We start from the raw sequence: 26,683 nt of genomic DNA, 5'->3' as shown, positions 1-26,683 counted from the left end.
TTTCTTCACTCATACCTGCTGTCATTACATTTGTAGTTGATTTTAGAACACTCCTTTTCTCTGGGTAATGTCACTTCCATACATGCAAGCACAGAAGTTAAGGGTGTGCTTACACAGTCTGAGGCACTGTTGGGGACAACCCTTTTGTGGAACGAAGTAGCAACTTTAGTGGAAATATAATGAACAAGGGGATTAAAATGGAAGCATTTAGGCATATTTAGATTTTCAACTTCCATGTCTCTTAAGTGATGTCTGTAATTCTGATGAAAATTCTTCTTGAGTTGTGAAACAGTGGGCTCTACTCAGAAAACAATCTGAAATTCCTTGGACGCAAAATGTATTTTTTCACTTAGTGCAGAATGTGATTTATATAACATCTCAGCTGACATGATCTGACATGTTTTTATGAATTCCTTTGCAAGGCAAAAGTGCCTCTAGTTGCAATTTATAGTAATGAGACTGTCTGCTGTAAAGTAACTGATTACACTAGAGGTATCTTCTTATACAGAGGTATAAGAAGCAGGCATGTTTGCCTTTCCAAGTCATTACCCTTTCCTTGCTTCTGGAGTACCTAAGCCTGTGTTCTAGAGCAATGGTATCTGTGGGTCTCCAGAAGCATTCTGTTTGTCCAAGCACATTTTTGTGTACTTCACCAAATACAGTCACATGGTGTTTTGGACTGGAGTTCAGCTAACTAGGTTGAATACTATATCTGACAGAAAAATTTGAAAAATACAACAAAGCTCCATCTGTAATTAAGTAAACAAGTATTTACATGAGAACTTTTCAATGATCTTTAGAATAGTGAATGGTAAATTGTGTCTTGGGGTCAAAAGCAATATTATGATAGTGCCCTGTTGTCTTCATTATGTACTTATGGATTATATTAGGGGACAACTGGACCAGGCCCTGAAGTGGGCAGTTGTTTACCTGTGGTTTTGATGGATAAGTAGCAAAAGCCTGATATATATGCATGGGCATATATTCACAGATACATGTTAAAATACTATTGAGAAAATTATCCAAATTTAATTCCTGCTAGAAGAAGATCATCTGTTTCCTCCTAGTAAGTACTCATAGAAAGTTCCCGTAGCCATTTGCTGAAATAATTTTTGTCTTAGAGCCCCATTCAGCAAACACAGCTGGGAGTTTTGCTCCCAGAGAAATGAGTGTAGCAAGCTGTACTTGCAAGCACGGAAACATTGTGAAGATCTGGTCCCTGAGGAGCTTAGTGCAAAATTCTTTTTGAACATCCCAGAATGGAGAAAATCCTGACTATGCAGAGCCTCTGACAAGAGCTGCAATAGTGGAAGATAGGGGAAGAAGTTGCCAAGGCAGTGAAGAACTTCAAAGAACACTGGAACTGGGGGCGAAAGTTCAGCCTAATTCTTGTGTTATCTGAACTTGCTCACCCACCTCACTTGCAGTGCATCTGCATAACATGTCTGGGGTCTGGTTGTTGCAATAACTTCACTTTTCTGGAATATGACTGGAAATGTATTGTTTAAAAAATGGTTGTCAGTGAAAATGTTTCAAGTCAAATTCCATGAGGGAGCCCTAGACTGAGCGCAGCCACCCAGCCTCCTCCCAGGAGGGACGCGCACGTTCCCACCTTGCCTTCCCCCAGTTGTGTGCTCCTGCCACTTAACTTGTGATGGTCTTGTTAGACACCTCAGTGACCCAACTCAACTCCCTGCCATAGCAGAAAGAAAAGCTGCTGGGTTAGTGACTTGAATCAGTAAGCAAAAGAAACAGTGGATTAATAAGCAAAGAGCTCGTAACCATGAAGCTCAGAGCCAGGAGGGGGGAGAGGACTAGAAGTTTTCTTCCTTTTCAGCATCTCTGAGCATTAAATATATTGAGGAATAAACTCAGTAAGTCACAAAAGCACAATGTAAGTGCTTTCATTCTGGGTGAAATCTGGGACCTGCTGGTAAATCTCCTATTGATCAGACATCAGACCAGGATTTCATTCCAGGTTTTATCTTTGATTTATGTGAATTGATATTGGTGAGCAGACCTGTGAAATATGGTTGTGCAGTATCTGATAAATACTTGGAATCCAACTCAAGAGCATGTGTTGAAAACAACTCTAAGAATCTATTTACCTAAATAAATGTAAAGCTTAATTATGATGCGATAAAATATTTTCCCACCATGATTTGTGCTGCTGCCAGCAGCCCATGACACTTAGTATGGAACATTAGTAAATAAGTCTATGAGTTACTACCTGAAATAAATTGTCCTAGCCATCTTGATTAATTTACTGATTACTGAACATAAATATTCAGATTGTATCTGAATTTAAAATTACAGAAACTCAAATGCTGACTGTGAAGACACAGACTTGGGGTAGCAATGCATTTGGTTGCTAGTTTAGCTCAGAGCAGAAGTGGCAGGAACCCCCTGTTTGCAGCTGATGGATATACAGTGTGTCAAAAGATGGCCTTGGTGTTCAGCTCCTGCTTTTCACCCATCTGTGATGCATCCCTACACTCTACACCTTCAGGATCCTATAGCCCTTTGGGGAAGGGCTGCATCAGCAGGAGCTACAACCTTCTTTCACCTCTGAGAGTGGGCTCTGCAGGTTACTGGCACGTGAGAAACCTTCCACTGCCAATGCTGAGTGCCTTGATGGTGGAGGTCTTTCATTGCTATGACCATGAGCCAGATGACCTTTATGAGCACTGAATTTACATGGGAGGAAGAATTTTCTTATTCTGAAGATGTATCTGTTGATCATTTTGTTCTGTGTTATATTGATGTTGTGGAGGTGCTGCAGATGTAGCAAGTACACAGTTTCAAAACTTAGAGGGGTAGAGCATGTACTTTTCGAGGAAAAATACAATTTACAGCTTCTTTGGCAGACGGAAATCCATAATGCCTCTCAGAGATGTAAGGTATTCCAGGTACTTCAGGAACAATTCTATCAAGGTTTTTGTGGATATTTTTATTTTAAAGATATTGAAAATGAGATAAGATTAAGGCTCATTATTGAACGTTTGCTTAACTTCTGACACACTACTTTGTTTCTTCACTTTGTACTCTAAATTAGGTCATTAAAATCAGATTGTGCATTATAAACAAACATCTTTCTGTTTATATGTGATTATAAAACAAACATGGAGGGTAAAGGCTGTAATTTTGAAACAGATAAAATTTATATGCCCCTTTGAAATCTATATGGAAATTAGTTTCTCACACTCCAGCCGAGATGATGTAAATGGACCCCAGAGAGCCAGTACAGTGTTGATGGTGTACTCAGGGGAGTTGGAGCACTGTAAAGACATTTGCAGGTCAGAAATGAGGTTAATTGACAGGAAAGTGTGTGAGGACAGGAAAAATGTGCACAGTGCTTGTCAGTGGGTAGAGCTGTCAGTTCTTCACTTGGCTACTGTATTTGTCGAACAAACACGACAGGACTTCTTCATTTCAGGGAAAGGAAAAAAAAAAGCAAGAAGAGTCATCTTAGGACAGCAACATTGTTTGGAAAGAGTGGTGTTTTGTGGTTTTGTTCCAAGGTACCCACATGTATACACCTACTGTACACAGTCCCCAGTCTGGCTCATTGCTGCTGCCAGTGTGCCTGGTGTCTGCAGCAGAGCTTTGCAGAACAGGACCTACTCTGGCTTTTCCTCAGGTATTCTTCAAGCCCATGCTTGAGTGTATAAGCCTGATTTTGCACGAGTGATGACAACTCCACCTTTTTGATGTATCATATCACACATAACTTTCTCTGTCTTCTTCCTTTTTTTCCATGTGTGTTATGATTCCTGCCTGCTCCTCATTGCATTACAACCAAATCTGCTTACAATGCAAGTAGTGCCTGTTTTGTTCAAGGCTTCAGAATGTATGTCCCTATTTATAGATGTTTAAAGACCAGGCAAGAGGCTGAATTATTTTTTTTTCTATAACAGCAGTGCACTGACAAATCTGAAACTATTTCTTTGCCTTAAATACCAAGAAAACAACACACAAAGGAATAAAATTTATGTCTGGCCGATTTGTGGTCAGATCTTCCACTCTAACCATTGTGCAGTGATTTATCTTTTCATTGTCATTAACTGTTCTCAATCTTTAAACATATTTTAATTGTAGGAGTCTTATAATTTCTTTTCTTTCTTATTTCTAAAATTCTGATAAAATAGTAACCATTCCAACCTGGTCAATATGATGGATAATGTCATCCAAGGAAACCCAGCACACCAAAACTGAACATATTGTGGCCAGGAAGAGCCTCTTTTCTGTTTAAAAACCAGAATATATAACTCTGCTTTAGGACCCCACAAACTGAAGTTTTAGAAAAAATGTTTGTGTATTTCCAGATTTTGCTTCTTTTATTAATATCTGTATTAAAATGTAAATATGCAAATATATAAAAATCAAATAGCTGCATGGAATCATTGTTTCCTAGAAAATACTTAGCTAATACTTTTGCTTTCTTCTTCTCTTCCATAAATTTATTCTGCAAAAAATGTAAAAATACACAGTCAAAAAAGCATGTCAAAAGAGCAAGCTATTCTTAGTAGTCTCTGTTAAAAAATAAATATGGTTCAATGTAATGTTGATGAACTTTCTACATAGTTAATAACAAAGCAGAAAAAGCAATATGCTTTGTCATTTTGGATAGACTTTATTATTTTATTCTACAATATATTCGGCATCTGTTTACACACTTTGACTGCTTTATAGTTTCAAACAAGTGTCTGGCAATATTATCAGACTAATGGCAGAAATGAGATCTTTAAGAGTCATTTCAGTTCATTCCACAAATGAGGATTGGATTTTGACCTGTGTTTTAATTACTGATTATGAGCAGCCACCTTAAATTTCTTTTACATAGTAATCCTTTACAGTAATTATGTTTCATACTTGTGCTTCCCAGAATATACAGGGTATATTTAGGAAGGGGATTTGTTTGACAGTGGAAATGCTTCTATAAGGAAGTATCTTGTCGTGGCTTTCAAGTAATATATAGTGTTTTCCATAATATAAAATGCTGGCATGGCATGGCATTAACAAGAGATTGTGTTGCTCACTATGTTCATGTTCTTAACACCAGTCATCAGTGAGGGAATGGCAACAATTATGTATAATTGTGCAATTTATACTAAGAATCTTTCCAAGAACATTTAAGGAAGCATGGAAGGAATGAACAGCAAGCCAAAATGAATAGGAGTCAAAGCATGTCATTGGAGGTGCAGCCCCAGTGGCCATAGCAGACGCATTCTGTGAGCGCTGCAGCAACAGAGGACTGCTCTTTTTTCACAGCGAGCTGTTGGATATAAGGGAAAAACCTCTGCAGTAGAGGTGATGAAAAAATCAGAGACAGGTTGGAGGGCTCCCAGAGAGAATGAGCTGATGTGGTGTTCAGATAAAAAAAATCTATTATAGTGGTTGTGCACATGTATTTTATAATGAGTGATAATATGGCATTTTTTTCACATTCTACTGTAGAGTATAAGTAATTTGGTACTTTAGTACCAGTATTTGAAATGGTACAGCTGGAAAAGATTATTTGTTTTCCCTCTTCAGATCATCATGAAGATCCTTTTCTTACTGTTGAATATATTCATGTGATTATTTTGCATACTGCATTCTTAAACAACAGCTTCTCATTGTGTATGCAATACCTCCCTCTTAGCAGATCATATACTTCTGCAGTTTCATAATAATTTTCTTTTTCTAATTAAAAAAAAAAAATTAAAGAAGATTTTATATATAAAGTGTTCGGCATGTTCACATCATTACTATGTCCCATTTTTACTGACCTCTCCTCCTCATCCTCACTTAGCAAGATACAGATTTTTTTCATTACCTGCGTATTGGAATACTTAAGTAAAAACAATTAATTGTGAGATAACTTATTTCTAAAGGAGCTTCCCATGCAATGGAGTTTACTCTGTTCTTTGGCTGTTGGAAATTCTTTTGATACTTTCAGTTCTAATAGATGAATTTAAGGCTAAAATTAAAAATCTGCTTCTGTATGATACTCAGCTTCACATATCCCTTTATTAACACATTACAGGAAATGCTTGATATCTTTCATAGTTCAGCCCTGCATACTGTTTCCTTGGCTTGCATAGGGTATTTTAAAGTATTTTTGCATTGTTATGGCTCAGCTTTCTGCCTCCTCTGGTTTCTGTCTTTCTGGATATGACCAGGTGTGATGAGAGGATGGATGCTCAGGGAACAGAGCATTGTGATGAAAATCTCGTAGGTACCCTCAGGGTGGGGAAATGAGGTATCCACAGTCACTTTTCCAGTAGTGGGTCTTCAGACGACCCTGAAGTGATCAGGAGAGCAGAGTTGTAAGGAAATTCAGGAGATCCAGTCAGGACTCACAGGGGTTTGCAATAGACTGTAAGTTTCCCATTTAGAGCAGATCGAGGGCTGAGAGACCATCTGTCCTACAGAGGCACTAAATGCCCTGAGGGGAAATAGCTACTTTGGTTGAATTTTGAGATAAGTAAAGGAAGCCATGAATTTGATTTAGAATAGAAATGGTAAAGTAGCAGCTTAAATGCGCAGAACTGTTTTTAAAATAATGACTTAGTTTTGCAGTCTACTGGAAAGATTCTTGAGTACTTTCAGTTGTCTCCAGGTTTCCAGACAAGTCTTTCTTTCTGTATTTACACCATCTCTCTGCAAACCTACAAGCAAGCAAACAAAACAGAACATGTAAATTGCTACATTGTATTTCCAAAATGCACCAGAGGTGCTCATAAGTTATCCTTTTTTTTTCTGAATAAGCAACTCTGGGTAATTTAAAGAAGCTCTGAATGATTTATAGAGGTACTCTTAGACCCTGTGGTCACCTTTTTCCCTCAGGATCAAAATGAATTGCTCATTTGTAACTGCAAGCAGCAAATGCCTTGCTACCTGCAAGTCTGTTCACACCTGTTGCGTGCAGTTAATAACAAAGTACTTGAAAATATTATTCTTATGATCATATTTGTATATATTTTATAGATTAGGCATCTCAGTTTTGGCATTGCTAAGTCAGTAAGACTGACACTGTTCTTTTCAAACAAGGCATGCTTCTTGCATCTCAGAAAATATGTAGAATTGTTGACAGTACTTGAACCGATATATCACTGCACAAGTACTGAAAAGTCCAGGCAATTATCTTGAGCCTTATCAACATAATCTCAAATACTGGGTTTTACACAGAAATAATTTTGCCTATGTTCTGGAGTAAGAACAAAGCAGCTTTTTCATATGAGCATAGGTTCAGATTGGAAGGGACCTCAGGGGATCTCTAGTCCAACCTCCAGCCCAAAGCAGCATCAGCAAAAAGATCAGGTCAGGTTGCTTTGGGCTGTATGAATTCTGGTCTTGAAAATGCTCAAGAATGGAGAGTGCACAACCTCTCAGAGCAATGCCTGGCTGTCCTGGTGTCCAGTCAGAAACTCTCTTGTTTCGATTTAGCTTTGCTGTCCCTTTCTCTCCAGACACACTGCTGTAAGGAGTCTGGCTCTGTATTCTTGAAAACCTTGTCTAACCTATTGGAAGCCAGCTATTTCCCTGTTTGAGACAAAAATGGAGACAGAGTACTCAAGCCTTTTAAAAAGAACAAATAATGTTGATAGGCACATTAACACTTAGGAAATTACATCAAGTTTTCTTCCCAGAAAATTCTGTAATGAGTTTTTCCTTAACAAAAATAAATAATCAGATACTGTTAGATTGTGATCTAGTAGATGTCTACAGGATTATATTCGTTGTTGCGTGTTTTCCTAATATGTTAGGAAAGAAAGTACTGGTAAGAGAGAGAAACGGGCCACATACTGAATCTAAGAAAGGGAAACCGTGTCCAAATCGCGGGAAGCCTTGGGACATGAGACAGCAGAGAGGGCAAGACGGCAGCGTTTCAGATACTGCTTTGGAATATTCTTGAGAGCCTCCCCTGGTATGACAGTGACTGAGACCCAATCGAGCATATAGTGTTTACATCCCTCCAGCCTCTTCCCTGGGGGATGGGGCAGGAAGAGGAGAGGAAAGGAAGCAAGGGATGATTGATGGCTTTTGAAAAGCTTTTCCCTGCGAGGGGAAGGTGTGGTCACTAAACGCATCTCCAGCTAACAAAGCCCTCCCGTAGGTGGAGCAGACATAAGCTTTGTCACCCCTTTGGAGTGACTGCAACACTGTCCAGAAAATATTTTTCTTGTTTTTCAGTTGGGAATAGAGATCTGAGCAGGAGAAGTAGCCTGTCACTGTTGCAGTTTGTACTGCTTTAAGAGGGTGCTTCGGCACTGAGTCTGATTGTGACATCTGTGACCAAGGGGCTGAAATAAGTAAGACCAGAGCACAGATTGAGTGCTGTGTGAGGTACATCTCAGGAAGGCATGAGCACACAGCTACACTTCTGTCAAATTAAGCCACAGGTACATGAATGTATTAAGCCAATATAATCTGATACTGCTGCCAAAACAAGCACTAGTATCCACCCTGTTGCCCCTGCCTATTTTTGCTCACTGCTACCTCCTCCATTACGCTGGCACAAGCAGCAGCACAGCCACATGCTGAACCCAACAAAGGAAATGATCTGGAAGAAAATTAACCTGATCAGAGAAAAAAAAAAAAAAAAAAGGTTTCACCCAGAATCAGTTGCTGAACTGTTGCTCTTTCAGTATTGATGCCAACTGATGTTGTTGTAAAGCAGGCATGAGGCTTTAACCAGACCAGGGAATCTGAATTTATCCTAGCATTAATGTGCTACCTTCATGCCAGCAGTGGGAATACAAATCTTCCGTGACCCAGCGTGAAGTTAGGCTAGTACAGACAGACAGTACCTGATCTGACACAAAGTCTGTCAGTACAATTTATTTCCATCAAATGTTTTCCAGTGCCAGCGATCACCATGTGGCTGCAGTGCTTTTCATCCAGTACTAGCAGACCTTAAACTTGTGTTATCAAATCAAGGCCAAACTGAATGAGATCCATTTTAGGACTTGAAAGAGGGAGAAAAAGGAAAGTTATGCAGAATGTAGTTCTGCCAAGTGTTGTTGCTTTCCTATTGTACTCTATTCAGATGGGCTCTGATCCGTGGTAGCAATATATTAGGATACCAAAATACTTAGAGATTATTTCTGGGGAAGTAATTGAAGGTAATGTGGTTTTGTAAATACTAGCATTGTCAGATGTTATTTGGCCTTACAGTAATGAAGTACCTGACAATTTTCTGTTTCTTCCCAGCTGTTTCCTGTGGACACGTTGGGGTGTACAGGGTTGGGGCCACTGTATTGTCAGAAAGAGGAAGAGAAACCAAAAGGTGCCTGATGATGCATGTCTGTGACAGAAGTTCTTCTGCAGTGTCACTGATCAGTCAGTGGCCTGACTGAGCTATAGCTCTGGACTTTCTTAGAAACTAGATTGTCAACATCAGTGGGTAATGTAAATATAGTAATGTAAATAGTGCAGACTACTAGCGAGTGAAGTTGGGAACTCCTTGTCTCTGCGTGTCCCAGTCTTATAGCCTAAGAACTCTAACGTTTCCTAGGCCTAAATTTCGTGAAGAAACTAAGAATTTCCCCTTGCTTCCCAAATGCTGCCTTGAGGCACTGGAGAGGGCTGTGACCGGATGTTCCTCCCCCCTCCTCATCCCTAGTTAAGAAAAACTTAAGAGAGTTAAAGCCCGCAGTGTTTATCGCCTCGGAGCGGTCAGCCCCGCAGTTGGGGAGCGCACCAAACGCGGCCGTCCCCGCTCCAGCCGGGGCGCCGCGGGATGTCCCGCTCCAGCCGCTCGGGGGTCGGGACCCCGCCGGGCGCGCCCCGCGGCGGAATGCGCGGCACGCGGGCCCGCCGCCCCCCTCTCAGGCGCAACCATTGCGCGGCGCGGGGGAGTCCGCGCCCGCCGCCCCGCTCCGCGCCTCCCCTGGCGCCGCGCCCCGCTCCGCGCCCCCCTCCCCGCGCAGGACGGGGCGGGGCGCGAGCACCGCGCCCGCTCCGCGCTTCCCCGCCGCGGCTCGGCGCTTCCCCGCCCGCTCCCTCCCTCTGCTGGGCGGTGGTTGAGGCCGGCGGGAGGTGGGGCCGGGCCGGGCTGGGCTGGGGCAGCCGGCGGCGGTCAGCGGGGGCCCGTGGATGGCAGCCTGGGCGGCCGCCGCGGGATAGGGTCGGCGCGGAGCGGGGCCGGGCGGGGCGGGGGCCGAGCGGAGGGTTCGAGGAGCCGCAGCCGGCGGAGAAGGCACGGAGGCGGAGAGCGCCCTGCAGCCCCGCCGCGCCGCAGCCCGGCGGCCGCCAAAGTTGCTCCCCATCCTGAGGGGGAGCGGGGGATCAGGCGGGGCGATGATCTTCCCCAGCAGCAACAGCAGCGCGGCGGGCGGCAGTCGGACCCCCTATAGGAAGCAGGTAAGGGAGGGGTTGTGTGGATTTGTGGCTCCCCCACGTTCCCCCCCGCAGCCCCGAGGTGCTGGGGAGGAGTGGGGAGAGGGGTGGCGACTGGCCTGAGTTGCAGCTTGCAGCCTTCTCGCTTCTCGAGAGCTGGGATTTGCAGAAAGAAACTCTCTTCTCCTTTTTAATTAGGTGGTGGGGTTTTTTTTGTTTTATGTTTGGTTTTGTTTTTTTTTTTTACCCTTTCGTAAAAGCCGCGCCGTGACCTTGGCGAGTGCCGGGGCGGCCGCCGCCGGGTCACCTTCGCGGGGCGTGCGGGGCGGTGCGGGGCGGCCGCTGGGGCCGGGCGGGTGCCGGCCCCGGCGGGCTCGGCAACATGTTAGAAAGGACCCGGTATCGCAACAGCGAAACTTGGGGCTGGATGTTTTTCACTCGGCGTAAAATAAGCGAGGGGATCTGGGCGCGTTTTTTCTTTCAAATAACCCTCCAGAAAACCTCCGCCGCCCCTCGGGCGCGCCCCAGCTTTCCCCGGGGAGGGCACAGGGGGACCCTGTGACATTTTATGGGCAGAGAGATCGCTCTGATAAGCTCGGAACACTCGCATCTATGGAGCTGTACTGAAAGAGGTATTTCTTTGTTTGTTTGTTTAGTTGCTGGAAATAAAATATTTGAAATAGTTGTGTTACAACCTTGCTGGACCGTTTGTCTTTGGCTGCATTTTTATACACACAAGACGCAATGTTGGTATTAACCTTACATTATTTACTGCTTAGGGTATTATTTTTCATTGACTCTTTGATTAAATAAAAAAAGAAAAATACTTACTTTTTAAGTTAGTGGGAAAGCATGCTCTGTGTGTGTGCCAGAGGGTAAATAGAGTAGAGGTCACTGACAAGCTCCCGGCTTGACAAAGCATGCCAAAAATACTATGGCAGGCTTCTTTCCAGGTGAGAAAAAAATCCTTCCGTGTCTGCTGCACTTAGTAGCTGAAACAAGTAATTTGACGGGTTCAGTCAGCAATAATGGGGAAGTTTGTTCTATTTTGCTCGGGGTCAGAATGCATTAAGGGTAGAAATAGGAAATCAGATATCACTGCTGCACACAGTGAAGGGTTTCATATAAATAATGAGGACATAGGCTTGGAAATTTTGAACCCTTGGTGCATTGTTGGGATGACACATGATCTGTGTGGCTAACCTGCATGACAGTGAAAGTTAGGCTCTCATATTTTCTTAAAGCTTAAGAAAAAATTGCTATTTCCTTTCTCCCCGTTATTTTATAGAAATATCTTTTTGATAAGAATCACTGATGTGTTATCTCAGCAGTGCTCTGCAGATGCTGCCCAGCAGTGCATGGAGTTATCTTTGCATCTTGTACTCAAAATGTTCAAGTCCATACGTAACAAAACATGCTTATTGTGTGTGCTGGTTTTGGTTTATTGTTAATAAATGTCCTGGATACGCCCATGCCGATCATCGTTTGGTGCTCCTGCATACTTTATAAATGAAGCAGTTCATCCGATACTATTTCGTGCTCTCCCTGCGAGGACCATTAATCAAGGAAGGCCCCTTGGGTGGCTGTGCAGTGTGTCGGGTGCGGGGCGGGGTGTTGGCAGGAGCCGAGGGCAACGGGGCCAGGCCTCGTGCTGGCAGGGCTGTGTTTTGTGTGCGGATGTGAGTTTGCCTGCTGGTCTGGAGCAGGCTGATAAGATGCTCTTCTTTTCACAGTGCACTCCTTAGATTCAAAGAGCTAAAAGGGCCGACTGAATCAGAAAAACAAACAGACCCTTTTTTCCCAATAGGGAGAGAAAGAAATGAATACAGGGGTATTATGTGGGCTTAAGACCCTGGGTACCAAAGGTTTCTTTTGTTAGTGTGTAGCTATTCTCTGCTCAAACACTTCCTACATAAGGAGCCAGGATCTGTGCTTTTCTCCAGTTAAGTCCATGGAAAACTCCTATTAACTTCATTCATGTAGACTAATGTCGATTAACGATTGGCTTTCTGATCTCCCTTTCACTCAGCCTTCACCTGCAGGGGTGAGCTGATGTCAAACAGTGCTGAAGAGCACTGCAAGCCTAATTTTTCAACCCTTGGTAATTAAGAAAAGTTCAGATTAAGTCTCTGTATGCTCGGTGTAACCCATATTCAGACAATTGCATTGTAGCTGTGCTTTAGCCTGAGACCCTAGTGACTGTTAGTGCAGGAAAAGTTGTCAGCTAATGTCCCTCAAATGAGTAACTGGATTTCCTATGCTAACAGTGTGTGGTATGTGAAGCTGAAAAAATTTTAAGTAACTTAAAAGAGAAATTAAAATATTTTGAGTAGCTTATATGTGTGTGTTGCTATTTTCATACGTACGAGAATAATAAAAGAACAGTTCATGTTTAATACTATCCTGTTTCATTTTTAAGAGTCTATAGCAGACTCTGTAAGTTGAAAAAATGAGTGATTAACTGAAAAAAGGCAAGGTGACACTCTCATGATTTATTTTTAAGGCATTGTATTATAATGTGGTTTTCTACCTTAATTTCAAACATTCACAAAATGCCATATAGGTAGAGTAGGTTCAGATCTTTACCCATACTCTCTTTTTGTTTTCCCAAATAACTACGTTTTGTTTTATAAACAAATCTGTGCTAATAGTATTATGTTTGTTACCTGTTGTATCTACACTCTATCTACGTGCAACTCAGGCATGTAGGAGCCAGTCAGCATTCTCAATTTCAGGTCAGATTTGATTCGGTGGCGCCTGATCATCTTGTCTCTTTCAGAGTACTTATAAGAATACTAAAATGTGGTCTCTGCTCAAAAGGATTTCCTGCGTTATGGGCAGACAGGCATATTAAAAATACTCCTACCAGGCTTAAAATTGAGATGTTGCTTAAATGAGTGACAGCTCATCTGAGAAATAATATGAAATGCAGATGTAGGTCTTGTTAAAGAATGAAAGCTACACAGTATCTGCAGTAATAACCTATCACAACGCTCATAGCCATACATCCTGTCTGAAAAAGGTAGGTGTAAGCTAATATTTTTACTATCAAGGTTACTTGAGCTGTGCAAAGAATGCACATGTGTGCATCCGTAATGAAAAGGAAACAAAATGACATACACTCTACTGCTTAATACAGGCTTTTTTAGCTCTTGGTTTGTTGAGAACAAGATGATTCTCTGTCCCTCCTCCCACTTTTGTTATTCTCATGTAAATTGGGAGGCGCTCCTCTGAAGTAAATATTTCTACACTCTGTAAAATTATCGTAAATGGAAAATTAGGCTTTCTCCTGCCATCTGCTCCTTGAATCTACAGAGCTACTCCAGCTATTTGATTAGGGATTTTAAATCACTTTGTGCAGGGAGGTTCCTCTGCTCTCAGGTTTCTCGAAGAGGAAGCCAGAAGCAGCTCTGGAGGCCTGGGAAGGAGGTGAGTGCAGGGTCCTACCAGCACAGCCTGGGTGCTCAGCCCGGTGTCTATGCCTTTTAACAACTTTGCCCAGTAACAGTGGTTCTTGTTACATTTTGATGAGTGTAATGTTTATCTCGACAGCATAAGGAGATTTACATAGTTTCATGCTTTCAAGAAGATTAACTGGGTGTAGCTGCATGTGAGGAATTTAACACTGATTTGATGTTTGGCCTGTGTATGGAGAGACAGACAAAGCTTTTGATCAATCTTTTCATGCAGCTCTGTTAATATCAAGTGTTGTGTCGAAGGTTGGGTTTTTTAAAAATTGAAGGTTAAGGTGGGTTTCTAATGATGGTTAAATGAATAAAGTTTTTGCCAATCTCAGGTTAAAAATGTAGATTAGCCCTTCACTCTATCTATAGGTTTAACCTATCAAGAAGCTACACCTGTAATCCTACTTTATTACTTCCCAGTTGGCGCTGTGTGTGGTGTCTGTGTGTGTGAGAAGGAACCTCATTAAACTTGCAAGACCTGGGCATGGTCATAACCCAAAACATGCAGCTCCATGGAGCAGTCTGTGCCCAGAGGGATTTGACACGACACCTCCTGCGTGGATGGGTGATGCTGCGGCAGGGGGAGGCTGAGGTGCCTAAGATTGAACAGACATCTTTGGTTACAGAAATAAATGGGCTTAGTTTCTTTTTGTTTCTTTCTCTCAGAACTATAAGAATTGTAATTTTGTATCACTGTCTTGAGGTGACAGACTATTTCCCTTTACATTGTATACAATGTTAAACGGTCTGCCTGGGTTTCACAAAGCCGAACTCCTGCATTAAGTACCAACTAATTTTTAAAGTCCATCTATAAGATTGTTTATGAAGTTCTGCTTTATTCTCAAGGGAGCAAGACTACTCAGTGAGTGGGTTTCTATACTTGCACCAAAACGTGAATGAAAGAAATAAAAGGAAACATCTTGTTCAGGCATGATGTTACAGATTGCAAAAAGTGATATGATTGTCTTATCAGTATTTGGCAATTTGAAGTTTTTGTTTAGTATTTCTAACAGGGTGAACCATATATTTTTATGTCTTTGGAAATGTTATTGTTTAAAGTATGTGTCTTTGCCGTTTAGTTTCACATGGAAGGGAAGATAGAAGTCTGTGTATTGAACATCTGCTGTTTTGTTTTGGGTTCATTTTTTTCCCCTGAAACTTCCAACTGTTAAAAAAATTGCTTGAGTTAACACATTTCAGAAGGGTTAGATCCTTTAAACTGTAACTGCTGGCAGGGAGGAGAGGGGAAGGAAGGAAGGGAGGGGAAAATCCTTTCCTGAGAGCTTGAGATGGCTCCTAAAACATCTGCACAGTGCTGCAACCAAGTAAATAAAAATAATGATCATTTGACATTATATCTCTTTTGGTCTGCATTTTTTCCCCCCTTTTAAAGTTGTGGTTGCACAAGATGGCATGTGACAAAAGAAGTCAACGGAGACTAGGAACCCCTAGCGGTTTTCCCTCGTGGATCTGTTTCCAGCTTCTTATGAATGCTTTTCTCCTTTTCTACAACCAGTTGTTTTAAAACACCTTACTTGGGAGACAGTGTGAAGGCTTATAAATCTGTAGTCCTAGTGAAGAGGTGCATGGAGAGGTTTTGATCTTGGAAGAAGTGTTGGTCAGAAGTTTTCTAGAAAGCCAACAGAAGCACATTTGAAAGTTCTCGAGCTGTGTTGAAGTAATTGTGAGTTATTTTGCATACGTTTCAGAATTGCAGTGTACTGTGGTAATTATAACAGCCCTGCAGAAGCCACTGTATTTGCAGCTTCCTGATGCAACAGGAAAGGGAAGGGATAAGTTAGAAATAGAGGAGAAACGAGGAGAGGAACCATGGGCTGGATAAGCACAAGCCTCCTAACCCAGCAACTTAGGAAACATACACACAACAAAAAAATCATGTGCTGTAAGGGCTGGTTACCGTGATTAGCACAGCTTTAGCTGTTTCCCTCAAGAGACTGCAGTTAAGGCAGTGTAGTTGCAGCTGTGTGCATTGACTCACAACGTAGTTTTAAACTGCAGCTGAAGTAATTGAATGCTGGTGAGAGATTGCTTTAAACAAATTCAAGATAACTAGATTTGTGGCAGTTTGAGTTAGTTTATTTCTAGGAGTTTAAACTTAGTAACTTTTATTACTGTTAATGTAAATTGATTTTTAACAGTAAAACTCTATACCAATTTCAAGACTTAACCTGTGCACTAAGATGCATTGGCTTAAAAATATCTAGTAAGTATTTTGAAGTCTTACAAGCTCTTCAAAACAAAAATATAGTTGCAACATTTAAAAAATGTCTTTTTTTGAATTTATGATGTAGTATAAGGATGTATCAGCTCTAGGGCCTGTTGCAAAAAAAAAAGCTGGCAATTACAAAAATGTACAAATATATAATAATATAATTTATAATAATACCTTTTTGTTCATGTATCCTCATAAAAGCCATGTTGTATGCTTAACTATAATTGTTTAGGAAATCACTGGTGTGTGTCTTATTTGTTTAAAGTATTCTGCTGTAGAACAATGATGTGTCAAATAGAGCGGGTATTTAGAATTTACTTATTTGATAGAATTGTAGAACTTTGTGAGGTTGCAGTGGAAACAAACAACACATTGTTCTGGGGACCTTCATTTGGGCTTCATTTTCCTCTGTTAAGAACAGCAGAAACACCAGGGCAAGACGAGCATCAAACTTAGTCTAGTCTGATGCTTACCTGCTTGAGAAAGGAAATGCTTCTTTAGGGCAACTAAATATATGTAACTTTATTTCACCGTTGATTCTGTCTCTTGATGGTGTCTGTTATTGGCAATGGCACTTTCACACCTGATTGTGTGGGTTTTTCTCTGCTTAGGTGGGGATTTATTTCTTTTCTTACCTTCTATTGTTTTCTGCCCTTTTATATCCGAATCTCCTTGACCATATGGTGCTTTGTTCAGTAAAGTGGAAACATGAGTCCTTAGGTTAACTACAGCTCATATATTCTGTCTTTTGGGTACTACAGCATAACAGTGTTAGAATCCAGTCCTTTAGGATATTCCAGGTGTGTGTATGGCGCTTCCATTTTTGCTGTGCTTGAGGAGCGAAATCTAAGGATTCAGGTGTGAGTTTGGATGAGCGTTACAAGGGAGCTTTTCCCAGGATTATTAGTCACTGTAGGGCACTTCTCATGCCTTTGGTGTTACCAGCTCCCAGGAAGGCTGCTGCAACTTGGTGAAGGAGTATCCAGTTATCTGTGAAAATCTGAAGCAGTGTTCACAGGTGCTTGGCTACTTTGAGGTGATTCACAATCCTGCTTTAAGGTTTACTTGACCCACAGAAACTTTATCAGGTTGTGCTTGTGCCACTGCAACAGTCCAAAATCACTCCAAACACCAGGCAGGCAAGGGTAAAATCAAATGCAGATCCTTGTTAATGTGTCCACAAATAAAAATACAGAATTCTTAAAACAAAGAAATGAAAAAAACCCCAAATAAATTAGTGCTACAGGACCTGGAAGTTTCCTCTACCTTGTATGCAGGCATGAGGCATACGACCTCAGTTTTCTCAGGGAGACTGGTTATTGTCCAACACTTTCACCTTGAGTTTGGAGAAGAGACTCTGATTTAAGGTTCCATATTTTATTTGTACTTAACCCACTTAAAGGGTAAGAGGAAGATACTGCTTTTTATTTTGTAAGTTGGTGATGCCTCTTTCACTCAGCCTTCTTTCACCAGACCGTAGGTTGTTTTTTCCTGCTTTGGAAGCAGTGATGTCTCTTGGGCATCCCCAGGTGCAATGCTGCCTGCCCAGGCTTTGGAGTGCTCTTCAGCTGAGCACTGAAGAGATGGTTGGTGTGTTGCAAAGGAGATCTCATGCTATGAAGGAATTTCAAGTCTTGTGATGTTTTTCTTTCCCTTCTGCCTATGTGTATAATTTGCCAATAATGTTTTAAACAGTTGTGCAACAGATATTTTGGTGGGCTACTGTGGGAATGGGGGAGACCCTGTCACTCGAGCTGCTGCAGGTGACTGGCAGCTGCATGTCACCTGTGTGCCCACCTTTGAGCATGACCAGGGTGACCCATTTGGAACTGCTTGTATTGCTCCATGCATGTGTGTTGTTCTGGCTTAGTTTAGCAAATCACTTAGCTAAGGTTTTAAATAACCTATTACAGCATGAAACTCTTTGAAGCTTGTAGTGTAGAAGTAACATACAGTACAGCTCTGTGTTAACTCTGCCCACTGTGGCTGTGCTGTGGAGAGGAGGGACAGGGTGGCCATGCTCGGGCCAGGGATGTGCCTCCTGCAAGCCCAGGAAAGCTGCAGCCACACTGGGTAAACCTGGGCTCTGGTAGAGCTGGCACACAGTTCCACGGATTTCTGTCCGCTATGAAAGCAACCATCAGCAGACAAGATTCTTTGAAGTGTTTAGTGGTCTGTCTTCCAGACGAGTTCAAGAAGAGTTCTAAAATTGTGGGTCTGAATTTTAAGACTCTTGCTTATGCCAGTGCGTATTTCCATAGCCAGTGGTGCCACTGCATGGGGTGAGACTGCTGACATCAATAAGTGCTTATTGAGACAGAGAACCAGAAGGCTTCTGAATTTCCCCAATGAGAAACCTGAGCTGAATAGCTGGTATATTGTGGGGTTGGTGTTAAACTCACATTCAGCAGAATCAAATGGTGTTTAAATTGCTTTAATATTATTCCACCCAATCTATTTGGCTTGCATGATCCTCATTATGATAGTACTTGTGCTTATTTTAAACTACTTCTGCGTAATTTGGAAAAACCATTTGAGATAGGTATTAAATGCAATTGCTTAGCAACTAACCTTTGAAACGGGCATTTTTTGGCTTTTATTCAGCATTGAGGAGATATATCTCTGAATGCTACTTGTGAGAAACACATCAAAACTGGGTTTTTGAAAAAGTGTTTCACTTAAACAAAAATATAAATTACAACATTTCTTTATTGTCTTAGAGCAACAATGCTTCCAGTACACACATATATGTGTAAATATTCCAGAACTGGGGACAATTTTTGAGCTGAGACAGCCAGTAGTATCCTGCAATACTGAGGAGCTATAGAGTACATTTGAAAGCTTCAGTAATTTTAATGGTGAAGAATACAAAGAGGTAATTCACTACATAGAATTTCAGCTGGTTAAAGGTGCTAGTGATACATAGGGCACACTGTAGAAAAATGCAAGGGTTTTTTAGTTTTTTGAAGTGCTCTAATTGCTGCCTCCATTCCCAGTTACAATGTTCTACAATGCTGTGGAGGCTAATGTGAGATGGAAATGGTTAAGGAAGTCATTGTTGCAGCATTAGGTCGATATTTTAATTGCTGCAATGACAAAATCATGTTAACTTTGGAAGCAGACTTTGTCAGATTGCCGGCAAACATACTGTTCTTAGATCTGTCAGGTGTGGAGTGTCATGGTCTCAGAAGGCACTAAGGGCTGTAGACTGGCTTAGTCATTATAAAAGGCACTCTGGCTTTTCATGTAACCATTCTTTATGTATTCCAGTAAGTTGTTGGGAATTCCCTGCTCCAAAGCTCTTGACAATTTTGTGCTTTCTCGTTTAATGTTTCTTTGCAACTTTATTGTTTTGGTATTATTAAATGTATGGTTTTGTATTCCAGTATATTAGATGATGTAAAGAAGCATCTAGCTATCTGTGTGTCTTATCCTTCTATCAAAAGACATTATTTTGGTGTGACACTTCTCTGTTGACCTTCTTTCAAAATGACTGAATCTATCTCCACCTTCTTCATTTCCTGAAATAAGTGCTGTGTTGGGTCATTGTCCTGGGTAATAATAGAAATCTCAGGTCAGCCACACCTATAAAGGTTATTCATAGGGATTAAGATGGTGACCTGAAGTTCAAAATGGTCCCATCACTGATATTTTGGATAATCTTGAATGAATTGTTAAGGTTTGACCCTTCAAAAGGTACTTGTTAATATTCATTTCCTACATCTCAGATTTTGCATTGAAATGTACTAACATCTGCAAGTGGTTCAAATACTTCAGCAATTAGGACTAAATATCTTGGGAAAAAAAATATTTACACATGCACACATACCTATATAGATGTCTGTGTTTGTCTGTCCCCTGAAGTTCAGGATGGAGCAGATTATTTGGAATGATAAAACTGTGTTCAAATTCTGCCTGCCATGTACTCTATAAGTAGTTTCTTTATGGTCTATGAGAACATTCATCTAAATACTATTATTGATATTTCCAGATTAGTAACAATGGCAAAGTTCATTTTGGCAAGAAACTGGACTGTTGAAACTACGTAGAACTCTGGGTTTTGAAAAGAGTAGAAGTTGGTTTACTGTTAGCAATAGCTAAGTTTATTTCTAAGCAGATGTTTGTTGGGCAGAAAGGCAGTCAACCATGAAATATTACTGAGAACAGGAATAACTCCGTGAAGTTCAGTGGCTTAGATTATACAGAAATTTAATCTAGTTATCTTTAGTGGTTTTATGGCCTTGTCTTTCCTATGAAATGAACTTCCTCAGGGTTTGGGGGTTTTTTCTCCTTTATTTTTTTTCCTTTTTTTTTTTTTAGACTGGGAAGTCCTTATTGGAGTATTCCGTTGTCCTGTTTAAATTTTGAAATCCAATTTAATGGCATAAATTCAAAATTCAGATGTTTGTTTGTTTTTAAGGAAATGCAGTACATGGTCGTTCCACTTCAATTTACGGTAACTTTTATAGTGAACCAATGCTGGTGTACAAGATTATTAGTGTTAAACATCCAACTGTTGTGCAGATGGATAAGCTGCAAAGGTAGAATTGCCACTAAGAAAAGTGCAGCTGAATGTACTTATTAAAAATTTGATTCCTTGAAACTGTCCACAGTGTAAGACAAAACTGAAAGCGGTTGCTAAACACTGGGGTTGTGCAGTAAGCAGGGGCAAATGATTAATTTATCTTAAAATGTTAGCCATTGGCTGGGCAGATTTCCTTTCACTGCAGTGTTTTAAAGTTAATTATTGATTCCAAATGTACTTATTAGAAGTATTTCCTTCATCTATAACTTTCTGGTGCATTCAGAGGTATGATTCCTCAGCTGAATTCTTGTACCAAGGACGAGAACATGACTATTGAAATTGGATGAGTTGGGCTCTGTGCCCAAATGAACCGGTTTATTCCTGACTAGTGTTTGTCATCTCTATCTGTATATAAAGCCAGACATGGTTCAAGCCATGTGACCCTTCACCACCCAGAGGTGGAGGCTGTCTCCCGCAGGTGCTGCAGCTGTTGTGCCAACTGTGCTGATGTATGGCCTGCTGACTGCAGGGGCTTCCTAACACTTTGTGGCTGCTGTGAGCGCTCCTTGGATCATCTCTGATTGTAGCTGTAGCTGCTCACATGTCTGAGTCAGACTCTTACCTGCACTGCCATGACCAGTTCTGCTTGGCAGTTGAATTTCTCGTATATTATTAATGTTGTATTAGTACTACATCTGGAAGCTTTCCTAGGTGTTATCTAATTCTTGTGTTTTTTCATTTCAGAGTTGACAATGATTCATTGTGCAGTCAGACATTCACCCCAGCAGCTATTTGGATGCAGCAAGGAATGGCATCCTGCATCTTCTTAGCATACAGCTGCTAAATCTTTGTAACTGAACTTCAGAACTAACTTTCTGGGTGTGAAAGGAATTGTTCATTTTAATACACTGTGAAGTTACGAACATTTTAAAATATGTCATATTGTGTGCTTGACGTTCAGACATCTGAATGATGTTCTTAACCACTTAAAATCACTTTTCTGTCAGAATTCAAAATTTGAGTTAAAAAGTAGCTGCATGAGTTAAAACAGTAGTTTACAAAAGAAAAATAAAAATTGTCTCTTGGTTCAAACCAAGAGTGAATTTTTAAATTAGAAGGCAATATGTGAGGAAAATTGATGAGGGCTCTGGAAGTGACTTAGAACAGCTCTTCTGTTTGTATGATTCAATTTAAATTACAGCTATCAAGAAGAACCGGAAATGATAAATAAAGTTGTAACATGGGGTTTTTTTTAATTGCATGCACAAGGATTTTGGACAAGATTGTCATTTGTAAAAAGTCAGCAGTCAGAAAGTATTGGATCTAATAGGTGATAAGCATCTACCAAAACATTATCCTTTAAAGAATGAGAAAAGACTGACTTGGGTTTGTTTCAGATAAGGCTGTAAGGAAAATCTGACCCTAAGGCCAGAGCAGCATCGCTGCATGTGTTACGTACACAGGATTTCACTTCCTTTTAGTGGGCAGGTTGGTGAATGCCGCTTGTTTTCTTACCTGTAAGACTCAGCCAGAGGTACCACGTGTTTTTGCTGCAGTTGTCTTGCTTTGTGTATGAAAAACCAGCATTGGTTTAGTTCCAGATTGTTTGACAGCCTAATGCTGTTTTGTTACCACTTTCATGAGTCTGCACCATTGGTAAATGAAGCAGTCTGAACTTCCTTTTTAAAATTTTTTTTGGTTTTTTATTCGCCTTGTTCTTTTGATGAGCAAGGGGGAGACACCAGGAGGGAAAGTGAGCAGCCATAGGGGCAAGGATGCTGCTTTTTGGAGTAATGCCAGCCTAAGCTATCTCTTGAACTGTTATCTTGATTTGTGGGTCCACAGTTGCCTCCGTTGCATTTGGATCTTTTCAGCCAAACTGAGGGAAAGGTTGGCTTGAAAGCTGAGCTGCCAGCAGGACCAGCAAAGCCATCTTTGTTCTTTATTTGGTACTGCACCAAAGCCATTTTATCAGACCAGCAGATCTTACCACCCGTCTTAAAGCTTTTTGACTTCCCGATACCGCCGTTTTCCTCTTCACTATCTGCACATCCTAGATATCTCAGAAAGTGCTGTTTCTACTTGACAACTTTATCAGGAGTTGAATTTCCATGTTAAAACATCTGATCAGTAATGTTTGAAAGATTTCAGCTTTCCACGCTGTTTTTGGTTGACTTGGTGCTATGTTCAGGCCATCAAAAGTCAGTGCAGACAAATCATTCCTAATGTGCAGCTAGACATCTACTGGAGAGCTCCACCAGAAGCTGCCCTGCCCTTGGAAACCTTGCTCTTGTTTTTGTGGATGAATGTTCAATTTTGATTAAAGGCCTACCTTTACAACTTGGAGAATTTCATCCTACTGAAGGAATACTGGTTTCCTGATTTGTAAGGAGAAGCAGACTGCTATCTACAAAAGTAGGCTTATGTGCTGGATTTTGCTGTGCTGATTTTAGCAAACTCTTTGCTATGTTTCATCAAGTCCCCAGATTTGTTGTGTTCACAGTATTGTAGTGAATTGCCTTAATGTATGAAAGAACTGCTTCTCATCTGTGTGCCCTTGATCACTTGCATTTAGGAAAATATTTACGTTTTTCATAAGTTTGCATAAAGAAGATTAGATTTACTAATTGGTCAGATTCTCTTACTACTGCTACTAGTTCTAATTTAAATGTGTCATGCTCCTATTTGCTAGAGCTTAAAATTCAAAAGAGTTCACTCACAGATTGTCTTAAATGAGTGTTCAGCAACTTTGTGCTTTAAAGAGACTTAAAATCAGCTTCTCTAGGCCACGGATGTAGACATGCTGCCCAAACTGGCTTTCATTAAACAACAGAATGGTTTTGCAAGAAATAGCCTGGATCTGTTGAGACTGATGCTGAACAAATGCTAACAAGCCCTGCTTGATCCAGGTTGAATAGCATTAAATAGTATTTTTACTATACTAAGCATTGTGTTCTGGAGTTTCCTAGTCCCAGTTCCCTGAAATTATGCTGAAAAAGTGATCGCTCCATTAAGCATTCTGGTAATGAAGCAAGCAATTTGTGTATTACTGTAACATCTAAAATTCTCCTTAAAGAAATGAAGCAATTCTCCTTTTTTTACTCTTGTACATAAAAATTGTCTGTTGGGAGACAGAAAAATGTGTTGGAGGGCATAGCCACTGGGTACTGTGAGATGCAAAAGATGTACTGATGGGAAATGTGAGAAGAAAGTGCTTCCCTCTAACTTCTAGGCAGCTAAACCAAGCTACAGCTGCAGGTTAGGATTTTGGAAATATCTAAACGCAAAAATTACTACTTTTTTGTCTTTTCCAGGATAAAATTGTCCAAATGTCAACATTTTCCTAGTATTCTTTCTAGCAGATTGTTTCAAGATAGCAGCTCATAAAGGCTCGCAGAAGAAAGAAAAATTAGGTGATAATGTTTTAATCCACAATGTTCAAACAGCCTGTGATTTAATTCAAGATTTGGATATATGGGGTATGCAGATCTAGGACAATGTACATAAAACTGCTTTATGTGTGCATACTTGAACACACACACACACACACACACATACTTTCAAGGGCAAAGGGGTAACAAATGAGAGAAACTATGTATATTTCGTGCTGTTGCTACACTTTTGGCTGCTAGTGTTACCTGATCGACTGTGGACATCTTGAGTTGTCTGTACCATCTTACCAGCATTTTCTGTATTAATATCAGCTGCAGGAAAGGTGGTGTTAAGTATCTGTCTGAATCATTCACTGGCTGGATGAGCTGTTCTTGTTTCCGTCTTTCCCAAGAGCTAAACATAGCTGCTTTTGTCAGGCTAAACTGATTGTAATTTGTCCCGTGGTGCCTGTGCATGCGTGTAAATCTCTATGTGCTACATAGGAGAAAGTTGTACAAATTGTTCTGAGCATGACAGACCACTCCTTTTTTCCTGAAGAGCACAGGGTATCCTGTGTGTGACTGTGTATTACATCATACATCTGGAGAAAATGGACTTCTAATGTCAGCTCTGCTGTAGTGAATATTTGTAGTGAACTGAAAAGGTTGCATGCAGTGAGCTTTAGTATGGCAGTCTCAAGGTTCAGGATCATCTCTGAGAAATGTCAAAAGTAGCATGGTGTCCACTGGCCCCAAAAATTTGGGAACAGTTATTCTCGATACTGCCTGCACACAGCTTTTTCTCAGCTTTTACTTTAAGTCACTTTTGCTGGGTATAAGGCAAGCTTACAGCACTGCAGTGTTCATTGCCTTCCATGAGAGCACAATTAAGATCTTGTCTGTGCTGGAGATGTCACTGTGTGTGTAACTGCACTGATACAGTTGAATTAATGAAAATTTGTGGTAAGTCTTGCTGCCGTGTCAGACCCTCGCTGCAGGCACTGCAGCCAGGTGCCTGTACTGATGCCACGCTCCCCTCCCAAATAGGAAATGATGCAGGAGGCAAATGTTTCAGAAGTAATGAAGTTAAACTCCAGTTCTGTTCTAATGAGATTTGAGCTTCTACGTTTTATTCTAGGAAACCACGTAGAGTGTTGGGAGTAATTTAGAGGACTTTGGGAATGTCATTTGCAGTCTCATACATGCTACATGCAGTCTCATTGCAATCCAAACAAAGTTGGTGTACGTGTTGCAGCATGCAGACCCAGCAGTTTGCTCCCTGGTGCTCTGTAGAAAAGCCCTGTGTTGAGAAGTTTTGCCAACGTTATACACTGCTGTCTTCTGGTCTGTCAGTTCTATACAATGTTGAAATTTATAAAGCTTCTGGGTAGATTTTCAGCATGTGCAAATGAATGCTGAACCACTGGGTGAGGGTGGAACTAGGCTGATATGTGCAAGTGCAGAAAACTGACAACTCCTTACATAATGAGTCTGATGGTTTAAAAAGTTTCTACTGATCTTCCTCTTGTTTTAGAACTGTATTACTAATTTAATAACACTTGGCTGCTTCTGTTCATTTTGGTGGTTTTGCCATGGAGAAGAATCACAGTTATGGAGATGTGGTCACTCTCCCATAGCAAATTACAAGTTCAGTGTCAGACCATATCTATATAAAAATAAATATAAACATAATAATATTTAAATAACATATATATAATGTGTGTGTATACATGCACCACTTGCAGCAGCATAGTCTCAAACGTGGACTCCTTGAATGTCAAAATACTACGACAAATTAGCACAAACTCCTAGCTGAAATTTAGTTGATAGTCATTTCAATCTTTGCTGAAATGTGCTTCCTTTCTTTTTGACTGCAGTATGTAAAGGCAGTGAGGTATGAAATCCTGATGAATTTAACAGTGTTAGTATTTCTTGAATTCGGGATGTGCTTTCCTAGTTATACCTGAGACTTGCTTTAATCCTTTACCAGCAATGCTGTGCATGACCTGTTTCAATGTATTGATTATAATGAGTTGTATCTGCTGCGTTTTATCATATTGCAGAATATTAAAACCGTAAGGGCACTTCTTGAAATTTCTGAAGTGAGTAGCAAAAAGATGAATGGAACTTTCAGTCCAGCACAGGTCATGCTGACCTCACTTCTATGGCAAACACTGTGAAAGACTATGGAAACAATTGCAGTGGAGTAACTAGGAAGGACTGTGATGGTCCGAGTATGATTTCCTGTTCTTCAGCTCATGGAGGAATCGTTTATTCTCATGGAAAGTGATGCAAGATGCTGCTGTTCTCACTGAGGTTGGTTCAACTGTAACTTGACATAGGCATGTAACAAGCTGCTGAGCAGCAGAATTGGACCTTCTTGGTATCAGAATTACAGTAACCTTTGTGTTGCACTCAGGCAGTGTATCTACACTGGCTTGTTCTTTGCTGATTACATTAGTTAGGCCTGGTGACACTTAGAAAAGGAAAAACATTTGCAAAGTGAGTAGGAAGGATAAAATATCTAATGTGATCTGTACTTTGAAACATAAATTGTGCCACTTGAAGAGCCTTTTCATGGGGACATCCAGATTCAGTCTTGATGATGAAGTCTTACAGAACTGGCTTTTTCTACCCTTTTTTTGTCTGATGTGCCATCTTTCTGACAACTGGAGATGTTGGCTGTGGTGTGGTCTCTCAGAGAAATTAGGATTTTGGAACACAGAAGAAAGGGCCAGAGCCAGCTGCCTCAACTGTTCCATTG

The 26,683-nt window shown here is 40.8% G+C and overlaps 1 protein-coding gene across 4 annotated transcripts in view; it reads left to right on the top strand.

The window, feature by feature from the left end:
- Window positions 1-26,683, top strand: part of RBMS1 (RNA binding motif single stranded interacting protein 1) — a 148,601-nt gene that overhangs the window by 42,535 nt on the left and 79,383 nt on the right. Inside the window, exon 1 of one of the 4 annotated variants that reach the window (XM_039555495.1) lies at window positions 10,095-10,350. The exons of the other annotated variants lie outside the window; for them this stretch is intronic. Coding sequence (XP_039411429.1) covers window positions 10,288-10,350 — 63 coding nt within the window. The 5' untranslated portion in view covers window positions 10,095-10,287. Of the gene's footprint in view, window positions 1-10,094; window positions 10,351-26,683 lie in introns of those variants that run through there. 4 annotated transcript variants of the gene reach the window in all.

The sequence above is a fragment of the Corvus cornix genome, chromosome 7 (assembly GCF_000738735.6).
Source record: "Corvus cornix cornix isolate S_Up_H32 chromosome 7, ASM73873v5, whole genome shotgun sequence".
In the NCBI taxonomy this organism is placed as follows: Eukaryota; Metazoa; Chordata; class Aves; order Passeriformes; family Corvidae; genus Corvus; species Corvus cornix.
Note: the sequence above shows the minus strand (reverse complement) of the source record. Positions and strands in the feature narration are given on the sequence as shown.